The 13,798-nt window shown below is 40.6% G+C and overlaps 1 protein-coding gene across 4 annotated transcripts in view; it reads left to right on the top strand.

The window, feature by feature from the left end:
• Positions 1 to 13,798, top strand: part of rftn1 (raftlin, lipid raft linker 1) — a 262,707-nt gene that overhangs the window by 223,494 nt on the left and 25,415 nt on the right. For all 4 annotated transcript variants that reach the window (XM_023964740.1, XM_023964742.1, XM_023964744.1 and 1 more), the window contains one exon: positions 738 to 938. In XM_023964740.1, the coding sequence (XP_023820508.1) occupies positions 738 to 938 (201 nt within the window). The remainder of the gene's footprint in view (positions 1 to 737; positions 939 to 13,798) is intronic.

The raw sequence follows: 13,798 nt of genomic DNA on the forward strand, positions 1-13,798 counted from the left end.
AGCTTCAGCTGCTTCAGAGGCTTCGTTTGCCAAATGAACTCGTGACTTCATCCGTGTTTGCCGTCCGACATTCTCTTTATAATTCCTCTCTGCGTCTGTCATTGATCCATTCTCTCCTGATGCCTGAAAATCCTAAACCTGGGATTATGGAGGATTAGAAAATGCGAGTCGTTTTAAAGAACAGAGCTTTGTCATTCTGATTTAAAGAGATCCTGATGAGTTTAATTCAGTTACAGGCCTGACTTCTGTGGACAGGATAAACTGGAATTTAAAGACTTACTTTTTTTTCCTGTGCTTTTGTTTTGACAGTCTTTAAGCACTTTGATCTCTACTTCCTGTACAGCCACTTGTGGATGAATTTCAGATTCTTCCCACTTAGAAGAGGAAAAACTGGAACAAAACCACACTACCTGTCATTTGGTGGGCGGGTGTGGTTTCTCCAAGTGTTCATCTACTGATGGACGCTGCAGCCATCTCTTTCTGGCAGATGCTTCCTGGCTGCTCTCATATTGGCACCGTATGGATCTGCTGTCATGTAATCACTGGAAATTCTCGGTAAAAGCTCCTCCAGGAGTCGTTTATCCCGGGAGATGTTTCTTGGATGTTTACCGAACCGTTCCACTTAGCTTCTGGAAGCGGCGAGTCTCTCCTCATAAATGACAGTCTGGGCTTTGGCTTTCAAAATAAAGCTTACCCGGAAGCCTCATCAAAGTTTAATGTTGTGTTTCGCCCCGCAGGAGTGGATCTGCTGGCTCTGTTCAACCACCCGCCGGTCCGGGAAGGCCAGCTCAAGTACTACACGGTCAAGGTTCCCCTCCGGGTTCAGAACTGCAAAGAGGGCGTCAGAGGGGTGGAGGCCAACTGGCTGGATCACATGACGCAGCACTTTAACAACGGAGCCTTGCTGGTGGACGGATACTTCCACCTCGGCGCAGACGGTCAGAAACGTCGCTGAAAGCTTTGCTCTGCTGTGAATCTTCCTGTTTTTCTCTCCATCAACAGTTTTCATGTTACAGTGTGGCGCGGGGAGGGATGCACTTTGGCCTGCATGCGGTTATTTATGCATCAGAGGACGCTCGCTTTATAGCAGAGGAATTTAAATCACATTCGTTAAAGACATCACAGGAAAAACTGGAGCTTAAATCTTCCGACAGGCGTCCGCCTCCTGTCAGCCTCTGCTGGACTCAGCGAGCAAGGGAACCAGAAAACGGTGCTGTGATGCTAAACTGAGCTTTGGAGCTCATTTGAAACCATTACTGTGGTTCTCTGACAGACAGAGATGGTTCGATTCTCCTCACCGCTCCGCTAACAAGGAGTCGGGAGCTGCTCACATCAGAGTTTTTCATTTTTAATGTACAAGCATAAAAACTGCTCATCAAGACACCGAAGGAACCCACGAAGGGAGAATGTTCTTTATAAACGAGTTATCATCTGGATTAACCCTTTCATTTCCTTTCAGTTTAAAAAAAAATGTATTCCTCTGGGTTTTTTGTGTTCTAGGCAGTGGCGGTTTTTCCTATGGGCAATCTGGGCGGTCACCCAGGGCGCAATCTTACAGGGGCGGCAAAAAAAAACAACACACTTTGCTTGTTTTTTATCCACTGTAGTTTTCCTTCCCCGTAAAGTTAATGAAATTTGCGCTAGGGCGCCCCACTATCGTGTCAACGTGCTGCTGTCATGACAGTATTTCAGCATAACAGGTAGAGGACAAGCAGGTAGAGAGGCGGAGGAGGGGCTAAGACAGACGGAAAAGTCCATTCAAGGTTGTGGATTTATTCATTGATAATTGATGTCAGATCAAGAAAAAATAAATTAAATAAAAACTGAAAATGTGGCATTTTTTACCAGAACCAGCCTTCAAAAAGAAAACACAAACTGATGTGTGTTAAGTGTGAACCACATTACATACTAAATCTTAATTATGAATTCAACTACACAGGTATATTTTACCTATATGATTAATATAGTAAAATAAATGACATATTCTGTTTTTGTGTTTGATAGTATGCAGGCTTTGAGTTGTTGAGGGCGGGGCTGGAAAGGGGGGGGAGGGTGGGGTGAGGGTGCCCGGGGCATCAGACTAGCCAGGACCGCCTCTGCTTCTAGGTAACGCTAAACTAGAAGTCCTGAATTAAATGTTACGTTGTGAATTATTGATGTGAAGGGTTTAAAGCAAATTCTTCACGTAAAACTTTTTATCTGCTGGAAACAGTCCTTTTTCTGAGCTACGAATTTGTTCCGAAGTACAGGGGTCCCTCGTTATATTGTGGTTCATATTTCGAGGTCTCGCTGTTTTGCAATTTCTTTTTGTAAGTAAGACACCTCGATCTCTGAGGCTCCGCCTTTCTCTCCTTGTGCCCGTTTTATGAAGTCATCCTCATCCTCACTTTGTGATGTCACAACGTGAGGAACCACTTGTTTTAGTGGGTTGGGAGGGGCTGGTGCTCAGAGAGCAGGTTTTTAGACAAATACTCATAAATATGAGGATGGATCAAAATACCACTTTGGGGTTAATTATAGTTAGTAATGAACATTATAATACAATTAAGCTCTAAAAAGTAGATTTTGCATGATAGAGACCCTTTAATTTATCAGGTTTTACTAAAGAGAACAAAAAAAGAGTAAAACAGCATTTCACTAAGAGGCAAAGATCAAAAACAAATGAAACTATTTCTGCCTTTTCTTTTTCCCTACTATTCTGTCTCATTTTCGTTCCTATAATTTATTTGTTGTTCTTTTATCCTCACACTGTAAAAGGTTTTCTTTAAACTACCGGTATGTTCCCTTTATTCTCTTTTCTGTTTTCTTTTATTTATGTATTATTATTTAAGCCTTATTTCAGCCAGATTTGGAAGTGTGGCGACAACATTTTCCTTTTTTTTCCCTTTCTCAGCATTGTTTTTTAATTTCTTCAAAGATTTTCTGCATCAGCTGTAAACTCTGAAATACTTTCACATGGCCATTCTTCTTTTATTTTATTACGTAATTGCCCAATCTTTGGGAAGAAAATGATCTTGAACAGGTTTTATTAATCAATCATCTATGGGGCCCTCAAAGTGTTCGGGGCCCCAGCCGATTCCCTTACTTTGCCTAATGGTTTGTCCGCCCCTGGCTATAAGACAAAAAACCATGTTCCAGTTTAGATCAAACTGGTTTGAACTTGGATTAAGGAGGAATCCGACTCGTCCGATGTTGCTCAAAACCCTCCCGACACACCGCCGGCGCCGAATCCACGCCAAACTACAAGCACCCCTCTAGGCAAACGCAACGCTGCAACTTTCATGAAGCACTGAAGCTTTTAGCGTTCTCGTCTGGGTTTTCCTCGTCCCGGCGGCGCGTTTACTCTGACACGGGGGAAATAAGACAGAATCTAAACACAAGAGTTAAAATTCACTAATCCCAGAGAGTGGACGCCTCGGCAGCTCTGGAACACACATGATTAACCTGATAGCAAACGACTGCCTGCTTGCATATTTTAGATCTTGAAACAGAGTAATGAAGTGGTTTATTATGATTTAATTTGTCTGCATATTAGAGAGCCTTTAACACATTTTGCATCTTTTATGCCCTGCTAAGATATGCATCTCTGAAGCAGAGCGGGGCTGGGGGGTTGTGTGTGTGTGTGTGTGTGGGGGGGGGGGGGGGGGTCAGTCTGATGCTGTGTTACGACTTAACAGCGCCTTCGTCTCAACAGAGAATTTTAGATGATGTTCTCCTGGGAGAAAGTTCGGCTTTGCGTTTGCTGTTAAATTACATTTAATGTTCAGTTGTCTCCATGGCAACAGTCATGTTTGAAGCATGTTTCTGGGTCCAAAGCCTAATGGTCTTCAGATGTTGCAGTTCCTTAAATGACCACTGGAGGAGGTTTCACAAGCGACTTCACAATAATCCCAACTACTAAACCCAAAAAACATTTATAGGAATTCATAAATTATAAATGACATTATGGTTACTACTTATAGGGTTTTGGATCTTCCAGGAGTTTTGGATCTTCAGGGTTTTGGTGTTACGGTGGGGGTTGAGGGAAGCACCCAGGCGCAGAGAGGAGGAGGCACGAGCTCCAGGCGAACAAGGACTATAATTACTTAAACAAACCAAAAACCACTGCAATATAGGATGAGCCAAACGAAGAAACTCGAAACACTTGAAACAGGGGAAACAGCAAACTTCACGAAACAGGGGAACAGCCTGATATGGACCAGCACAGGAGGAAGGGAAAGACAAGACTTAAATATACACAGACAAGACGAGACACAGGCGATCACAATCAGGACAGATGGGGACCAAAAGGAAAACTCAATACTTCAACAAAACAGGAAACCTTTCAAAATAAAACAGGAAACTGAACTGAAAACATGCCAGAACAAAAAGACAACCAAAACACAAAGGCAAAGAAACTGAAACCGTAACATTTGGTCGGTTCGCGTTAAAGCAGCCTTCAGTTTGTGTATTTGTGAGACGGTTGATCAGGATTGTAGCTCATCATCTCTGACTTGAATGAAGAGTTTCCAGTTTTCCCCTCAGTTAGTTTGAACTGTCAGAGAGAACAGCAGACTAGGGCTGGGTTGATAAAATCGATTCATTGATTTGGATCCACCCAAGCTTAATGAATCAACAATCGATCTATTAAACTAAAGATTGATCTTTAATGCCTTTCCTTTCCCGGAGACCTAACAGGAGTATAGTCAAAGTCCGCTAGCTCGATGCTAACATATAATGGAATTTCCCATAGGACGGCTAATGCTAACGCTCGGTCAAAACTAAACATAAATTGACGATAAAATGAACAGATTTGTATCCTCATAGGCAGGAATTCTCCAAACTCATTTAGGGAAACTTTTTTAAAGTAACCATTTGTGGTCTATAGCACCGTTTATTTTCTCAAATCTTCTGGAATAAAGTGTAAAGCTATGCCGCTAGCTCCACCTAGTAGCCAAATGCCCTCCAGTAGAGGCAGAATAATAATCTGTGTTTGAGACATCATGTAACACTGTATGATGTTAACAATCTCACTGGTTTATTGTTTCACTAATACATTTTACAGAATGTGAACTGTATCAGAGTAGTATAAATATAATATGTTGTTAATAATTGTATGTCTATACAAATATGTCTACATATATAAAACGTGTAAATTCAAAATTTTATTGAATTGTATCAAATGGAGTGGATTCAAATAATTTTAAAAAAATGGATCCAGGCTCCGGTGAATCGAATCCAATCGATTCTGGAAATTTTTGGTGATACCCGGCCCTACAGCTAACTGCCACTTTTCTGCCGGGTTAACAAATCTGTACGTCACGCCTGTTAGCATCTCACGTTTGGAAGCGTGTCCTCATTTATCAGTGTCTGAACGGGTGAAGACGTTGTCGGGGCTCCAGTCGATCATCTGAGCTGCGTCGACATCAGGCATGTGTGTGACAGCTCTGTAATAGGCGTGTGGCGGCGGCGACAGTGACAGTCTTCAGCGCGTCTTGAACTCGTTGTTGTGAGGGTCTAATGAGGGGAAGAGTGCTTTTTTAAGACTGACCTCGTGGCCGCGTTCTCACTCTGGCTGGTTTCCTGATTGAAGCCTGGGAAGAGCCGCTGAACCTCATCTGTCTGATGACCGTGGAGACTCTGACGGGTTTGCCTACGGCAGCGGGACACCGACATCATTGCTCCCTTCCCCCCTCCGTTCAAACACATCTGAACGGACGGCGGTGAGATTTCTGACGGATGACTGCGGCGCCCTGAAGGAAAACTGTTAGGCGTTTGATAACACTTTCCGTTTCTGTCTGCCTGCAAATCTAGAGAAACAGAAGCAACTGTCCGTACGGGTGGATACGGGCTGCGGTGAAAAGTGGTCAAACCTATATCAGTGGCTTAGACCGCTCAGTGAACACCTAGAGAAAAAGTGTTCATGCACATTTTTTCCACGGGCATGCTGCAGGCGACAGATTGTCATGAACACTTCTACAACACTTTAGGGTGAAGCCTGATTTCCAGCGGTCCGTCTGCGTTGCGTCTCCGTTGTGTTGAAAAAAAATCAATCCATACTTAATGAATCAATAATGGAGCCATAAAAGTAAAGATAAATCTTATATGCCTTTCCTTTTCCGGAGACCTGACTCATAACATCAGTAAATCCAGTCCGCTAGCTCGATGCTAACGTATAATGGAATTTCCCATAGGACGGCTAATGCTAACGCTTGGTTGACCTAAACTTATATTGACGATTAAATGAACAGCTTTATATCCTCTCAGGCAGGAATTCTCCAAACTCATTTAATGAAACTTTTTTAAAGTAACCATTTGTGTCTAAAGCACCGTTTTTTATCTAAAATCTTCTGGAATAAAGTGTAATTCTTTAGCGTGAGCTCCACGGGCATGCTGCGGGCGACAGATTCTCATGAACACTTATACAACACTGAAGGGTGAAGCCTGATTTCCACTGCGGTGCGTTATTCAAAAAAATAGAATGTTCTTTAATTAGTTGAAATGTTTTACATCTTCTGTGTCTGACGTCAGACTCAAGCTTTTCACAGGAGTTCCATTTCCTCTCCGTCGAATTGTCAATTTCACGGCAAAAAGCTGAAAAGAAGAAACAACACAGAGGCGACTCTATGAAAAATGTCATCTTTATTTCATCTTGCTGTAATCACGCAGTCACTTTATTCATTTCCCTTTTTGAGTCTGTCTGTGAGGAGTCGGGTACCAACTGTCTGAAGATGAGGCAGAGTCATATACGCTGAGAAGATTCAGGGGACAGTGAGCTGTCTCCACATTTCTGCTTCAAACCTTTTATCAGAACTCATAGTCCACTCTTTACAAACATGAAAAAGTAGCTGAAAGTGATGAGGCTGAGGGTTCTGCTAGCTTCATCACTGAACCCGTCTCTAATTACTGAAGACATTTTGGTTCTGAAATTCTGCATTTACTCATCAAACGCCAGTGGAGTTCCTAACACAAATGAATTTACATTTGGATAAAGTCACCTGGGTTGCTTATCATTACGTTTGGATAAAGTGGCTCCCATCATCAAAACACTGAAGTGCTGAAAGTTCAGTCAATCAAAAGTCTATTCAGCTCAAATTTGAGAATTTCCAAGAAATCCGTTTGATAAAACACCAACCATACACGTAAAAAAACAGACATCACTTCCAGAGTTTATCGACGTTTGATCAATTTATACTTTCAGAGTCCTTTTTGTTCCAGTATTCTTAACATGTACTACTTTTTAACTAAAAGGTATACATCTTACTTAGTATGTTTAAATAGATTAATTTGTTTTTTAGCAGCTATTAATGGAGCTGTAATAAAAGAAAACTATAAACCATGAAGACTAAGTTTTCCAAAAAACTATGAACACAGCATTTAGTTTTATGTTTAACGTGTCTGTTGTGAATTTCTATTATTTGAATATAATGATTTACCTGAACTTACTGTCAAAAATTGGTCACTGGATTACAAGCATTTATTTTCAGTCGTGAAATATCAATTCAAAATAGTGTGCATTCAAACAGCAGCGTTTTATTGTCGCCTACAGCGATGATGTAAACAGTGCACCCGCAGACCGTTTCAGACCCAGAAATGGTGGAAAATAGTCCCAAAAAATTCAGCTGGCATACCACAACACTCATTAATGATTCATACAATTACAGCTATGACACTCCTTGAGACGACTATTGTTGTAGAATTTGATTTGAATTTGATTTGAAATGGTTTATTTCAAGCAATTAAGTAGAAATAATACACAACAGCAATATAATCATCAGTTATACATTCATACAGTAACTAATCAAACTTAGGATAATTAGACATATTAATAAATATTGCTTGAAAGGGAGTGGAAGGAAGCAAACTTATATAATCCCACCCCGTTAAGAATGAATTAGGTGTAAAGGAAAAGTGAGTGTCTCTCGAAAAAAGGGTAATAAGAAGAGAAAAATACAACAGAAACAAGCTAACTCTGAGCTAAACCACTATGACACCCAACTTTTTTGTTTTTTTACGAAAAATATTTGCCAGTGTATCCACCAACCCTTTAGCACCTGAGACGTCACCGGCGACGCCTGAATAGCACACGCTCTTTGACGTACCGCAAATCCTCGTCTGTTATCAGAATCAACTAATTCTGACGTGAAGAACAGAGGCTTTTCTTGTTGGCTTTGCACCAATTTGCAGCACATTAATAACGTGAAGTGTTGCGTAACGCCGCTCTTCTCTGCTTCCAAATCTGCGGAAATTACGTCAACAGCGTGAGCGGTTCAAGAGTTACGGTTGTTACAAAAATGTCACCACTGGAGCTAAAGCTCTGGAGTTAAAGGGATTAACGAAACATTATTTCTGAAAAGTAGGATTACCAAAGTTGTTTTTGAAACTGTTCTTCAGTTCCTTTGTGACGGCGTCTTTAATGTCTGGCGTTCTCTCTCATGGCAGTCGATGTTTTATGATTTGATATAAATGCCTGTGACCCCGGGATGTTCTTTTGATTCAAAGTTTTGTATTCAAATCAAAGAAAAGTCAAAACTCGCGTCAAATGTAAAACCAAATCCTCTATTCATAATTTTCATTCATTCATTCATTCATTCTTTTTTTTTTTTTTTTATAATTTTACTTATTATTTTTAAGAGAACACAACTTTGTCCAGAAGCACACATTCCATGTTGACAGTTATCTTAATCCACATTCATTTTCTTTTTGAGTTAAAAAAAAACCCAGAACAAAAGCATGCAGAAAGAGATATTCCTTTTGACATTGGCTGACGTCTAAAGAAGAGAGTCAATCAGGAGAAAGCGTGTTCCTGTAATGGTTGAAAAGTGGATCCTTAGCTCCTGTAAAGCCACCTGGTGGGGCCACATGGAGCACAGATTCTCCGTTCTGACCCGTTTCAGCGCTGAGGTGCTGTGAGCCAGCAGACAGGATCGTGCAGTGAAGCATAGGCTCACCGTCTTCCACCGTCATGCTTTTGATCTGCAGAGGCGACCGCTTAGTGCTCCAGTGATATTAATTATCCTCCGAGCTTTTGAAGCTTACATTTTACACATCATCTTTAATCAACCTGAAAGCTCCCAAAGATGCCGAACTAAATCACAGAGGCATGGGGGGAGGGAAGGGGGGGTTCCTGTGACAGAGCAATATTCATTAATAACAACAGGGTTCATTAAGTTTCATTTTGAAAGATTTTAAATCTATTTTAAAGCAGCTGAGGCCAACGAGGAGCAGATCTGACTGTGAGGCGGAAACATCTTCCTGAGGTTTCTATTTTTCTCAAATAGAAGTTCTTGTATTTAGAAAAACAGTGTGTAGATATTAATTACATCTATCCGTGGTCCCCCAAGGTGTGGGTTAGGGGGCCACATTGACTGTAAATAAGAACTGCACCAAGAGAGTGTGACGTCGTCCACAGAAAATGGTTTGCCTCCAAACTTTGGCTAACCATTTTTTCAATGTTAGGGCATTGGCGCTTTAATTAAATGAAGTCAATTCAATCGCTATTATTTTTGTAATCCAGACCCCCCCATGCCGGAGCCAGTCATCGACGGTGAAGGCCGAGTCCCACAGCCACTACGTACAGTTTGCTCATATTGCACGGATAAAAATTGGTCATACATGGAAAAAGTGAGAAAAGTTGTGGTTCTTAACGTGAAATTTTCCACAGATGTGTCACGAATGAACCACGTGAGAAACGCGGAATAAGTACGAATAAGCCACGCAAAGAACATGTAAATCAGCGTAAATGCCACACTATAGGCGGATCGTGCATGAACCTTGCAAGATTAATGAGCTGTTCATACGCAATTCATTAATGATTTGTGTGTCAATTATGTAATTTGAATGTGATATGTGCGCAGTCGGTGGTACATGCGTGAAAAGTCTGTTAGACATATGTGGAACGGTCGTGGAGAGCCAGAAATTTGCATACGCATCTTTCAAAAATCACCAAAAATTGCATGAGATTTATGTAAACAGCATAATTCTCAACCGATCCAAAGCTTTAAGCAGCTAAAAACCGAATTCACGTGAAGACCCGTCGGCTGAAACCCTCGATGCACACTTTTACATCGACGACTGACGGACACAAGAAACTCTCATGAATTCCGTTTATCACGCATGGATCACGAAAAAGCAAAATTTCTTATGTGGAAAATGCGCAAAATGTACGTAGTGTCTGTGTGACACGGCCTTAAGCAGTGATTGGTCCAAGCTAGTCTGAGTCAACATTTCTTTGGCAACCACTCTGGCCAATCAGGAGTGAGTTTGTTGGAAATCTGTCAATCAAATGTTTTAAACGTTGGACGTGGGGGCCAGCAGACTATTATTGAGGCACCTGATTGGACAGTTTATAACTTAAATAACTTGAACTACAGAAAATATATCACAGATTATCAAGAACAAGGTAATAAAATGTATCCAAGTGATAACGGTTCTTCTGACCAATAGAATGACAGAGTAACAGCTGTTTATTTCTCTATAGACGTCTATGGGATTTTGGCTTCTTGGAGCTATTTCCTGTTTGGAACGCCATGGGGAGGGGCTGCTCAGTCCAGTTCTCATATACGTTCTCATATGGTGGAGCAGCAGTCTCAGTAGCTGCTCTTCTGTCTCTTGCAGCTCTTGGAGGGGGTCAGAGAGGCCTCCCCAGATCAGATGAGACATGAAATCCTGCCAGCTTGTCCTGTGCACTCTTTAACAAAAACATCACAAAGGCAACACAACCGTTGATCCTCGCTGGCAGCTTTGGTTCAGCCTGACGGTTGAATCCAGAAACCTCTCATGGTCGCTGGTTTTCAAAATGGCAGGTCTTTGATTGTCAGGAGCTGTTGTTGCGGTTGGTGAGTCATCCGTGGCGCCGACTTTCTCCCACCGCCTGAAGCTGCTTCTGGTCTTCGACAGCCACCTGTTTGCTGAGATCCGTGGGGAAACTTGGTTTCTGCCGAACAAACACGGCTCGTGCCTGGGTTTCCACGGTGATGCTGGATGAGGCAGCACGTTTGCACACACATGCATGTGTGCGCAGCAGCAGCAGCTCCTGGCCTGTGCTGCAGCCCAGCTTGATCAAAAAAACACAGGTTTGAGCCGGGAACCGGCATGTGAGAACTCTGTGAACAACCCACCACCAGCCTGCCGGTTCAAATTCCAACCATTTCAAGTCACTAAGTCTTTGGAGGAAGACACTTGACCTGTTTCACCTCAACTGAGAGAAACTTGTCACTTTGGATAAAAGCATCAACAGAGAAAAGTCCAATGTCCACACATGCAGAAGGTTGTTTTTTCCTGTTGTTGAAATGGAAGCTTTAGTGGTTTAAAATTTCAAACATAACTAATAATCACAGATAAAATATCTCCAACGTCTTATTTCAAATTCAGATGTGCTTTAAGGTGAGTATGCTTAATCTATGTTATTTCTGTACACATCAACATTTAATATTCACATATAAACCCTACAGAGTAGCTTATATACTATTTTATTGCTGTTTAAAATTTCTTTCTAACATTTCTTTTTCCATTTACTACGACGGAGTATTAGGGCCACCAAAAAAAAAAAAAAATTTAGAGCCACCAAAAAAAAAAAGTAAAATTACGAGATTTTATCTCGTAAATTTAGGAGATAAAAACTCGTAAATTTAGGAGAAAAAAACTCGTAATTTTAGGAGATTACAGTGGAAGTGAGCATGCAGAGCAGCAGGTGAACGCCGTGCAGCCGCAGAGAAGACCGAGTAAACTTTGTTGAACAGGTGAGCTGAATGTTTATTGATAACGTTCCAAATGTCTGGAAGGTCATTTGTTTGATTTACGATTCATTAAAGTTTTATTTATTGATGGTTGGTTTGCAGGATCTCTGCAGCCCGATGAAGCCGTCGTCGGTGTCCCTGCAGCTGTTTGCTTGAATCCTTTCTTCTTCCACCAAAGACAAGACTCTACGTCTGTGTGACGCTTCCGTCACACAAAAGGAGGAGCACTTTTTTTTTTTGGCATTTTCAACGTTCCAAAGCTAATATAAAACACTATTTTCATTCCTCTTTATTGTTTTATGCTGAAACGGGCCATTTCATCTGCAGGAGGGGGCGTTTGTAACACTGTTTACTTCCGCATTGGTGTTGGGATGACAGGTTCATGACGTAATGAGACAAATGAACTTCAGGATATGTGAATGAAAAGGAGAATAAAGGCTGCAGCGATTGTCTACACCCAAACGTGTCTCTGAGCTCCTTATTTTATATATTAAACTCCGCTTTACTGACACTGAACCCTGGAAAGACTGCTACACGGAAAATAATCTGATTTTGAGTCGCCAAAAGGTTCAGAATCTCTTTGTTTTAAACCTATAATAATCCGGAAATGAAGCTTCACAAAAGGCTCCACATACTTCATCTTCAAGCTAGGCTCCAATAAACGGACAACTTCGGTGTTTTTTCCTTAATCTACGACTTTTTTCTCGTAAATTTATGAGATTTTAAGTCGTAAATTTATGAGATAAAAAGTCGTAAATTTACGAGTTTTTATCTCCTAAATTTACGAGATAAAATCTCGTAATTTTATTATTTTTTTTTTTTTTGGTGGCTCTAATTTTTTTTTTTTGGTGGCCCTAATACTCCGTCGTAATTTACAAACAATAGCAAAGAAAAAAAAATTGTTCTAATTGACGCACTTTTACTTCTGAATGAAGTGCGTGTGCCGCTCCTTCTGAAGAAACGCGTGGATAACCCGTCACAGACGTGTTTTCTTTTTTTCTTCCGTTTTAAAAGTCTCTCTGTCTCCATGGAGACCACTGCCAGAGACGCGTCTCCACATTTTCCTGAGTTTAGACAAGAAATCCTCCATTTAGAAAATGATGCTGAACAATATTAAAGAGGAACTGCACATCTGTACTTGACTTGCTGCCACTATTTCTCTTATTCTCTTATTCTCTAGTTTCGTTATTCTTTCGTCACATTTTCAGGGATCACCAGCGCCCTCTGCCTTGAAGCAGGCGTACTTTTTAATTTACCCCTTTTTCTTTTTAACCAAAAAAAATTAAATACACAGAGAAAAAGTAATCATAAAATAGATTGCTTAAAATAATATTTGATTTTTGATTTTTTAATTTAAAAAATTATAATTATTTTATTTAATTTATGTATTTTTAAGCCATGTTTTGCAGGTGAGGTGACTGAGAGGACATATGATAGAAACACACATGCAAGCGTGCCTAGAACACGATCATACTTTCATCAACATTATTAATACCATCACAATTATTAGCATTAATATCATCATTCCAAGCATATCTGTATTATTGACAGTTATTTTGTAGCAAGACCTTTCTGAAAGGTGCAAAAAAGAATCAATCCTCAGAGTTATAGAATTTCTTATTCACATTATGATTCTATATTAAATGGAATGAAGCTGGCTTGCTTGTGTAAAAGGCCACTTAGTGGTCACTTGATGAACTGCCCCCTTTTGTTCAAATGAGGCTCAAACAGGAAGTCAAGAGTCGCTCGTTGGACTTTCAAAAGTTATTCAATCGTCTAAAGTGTTGAACTAAAGAGGCTAACTTTCCATTCATGTAATTTCCAGTCTGTTATGGGTGAAGAACAGAAAATAATCATCAAATAATTTTTAGGAAATGTGTCATCAGGTCATTTAGGTAAATCTATGGTAAAGGAAATGCTAACTGGACGAGGAAGGTCTAAAAGTATTTGATAACGCAATGTTATGATGATGCCAGAGATCACTATCAAACAAATTGTGATTTAACCAGAATTTCTTTGAAATTGTCTTTTTTGTTGTTATACTTTCACTGGTAATTATGTTATTAGCGCATTGGGGCAGA

This window comes from Oryzias latipes, chromosome 16, assembly GCF_002234675.1.
Source record: "Oryzias latipes chromosome 16, ASM223467v1".
Taxonomy (NCBI): Eukaryota; Metazoa; Chordata; class Actinopteri; order Beloniformes; family Adrianichthyidae; genus Oryzias; species Oryzias latipes.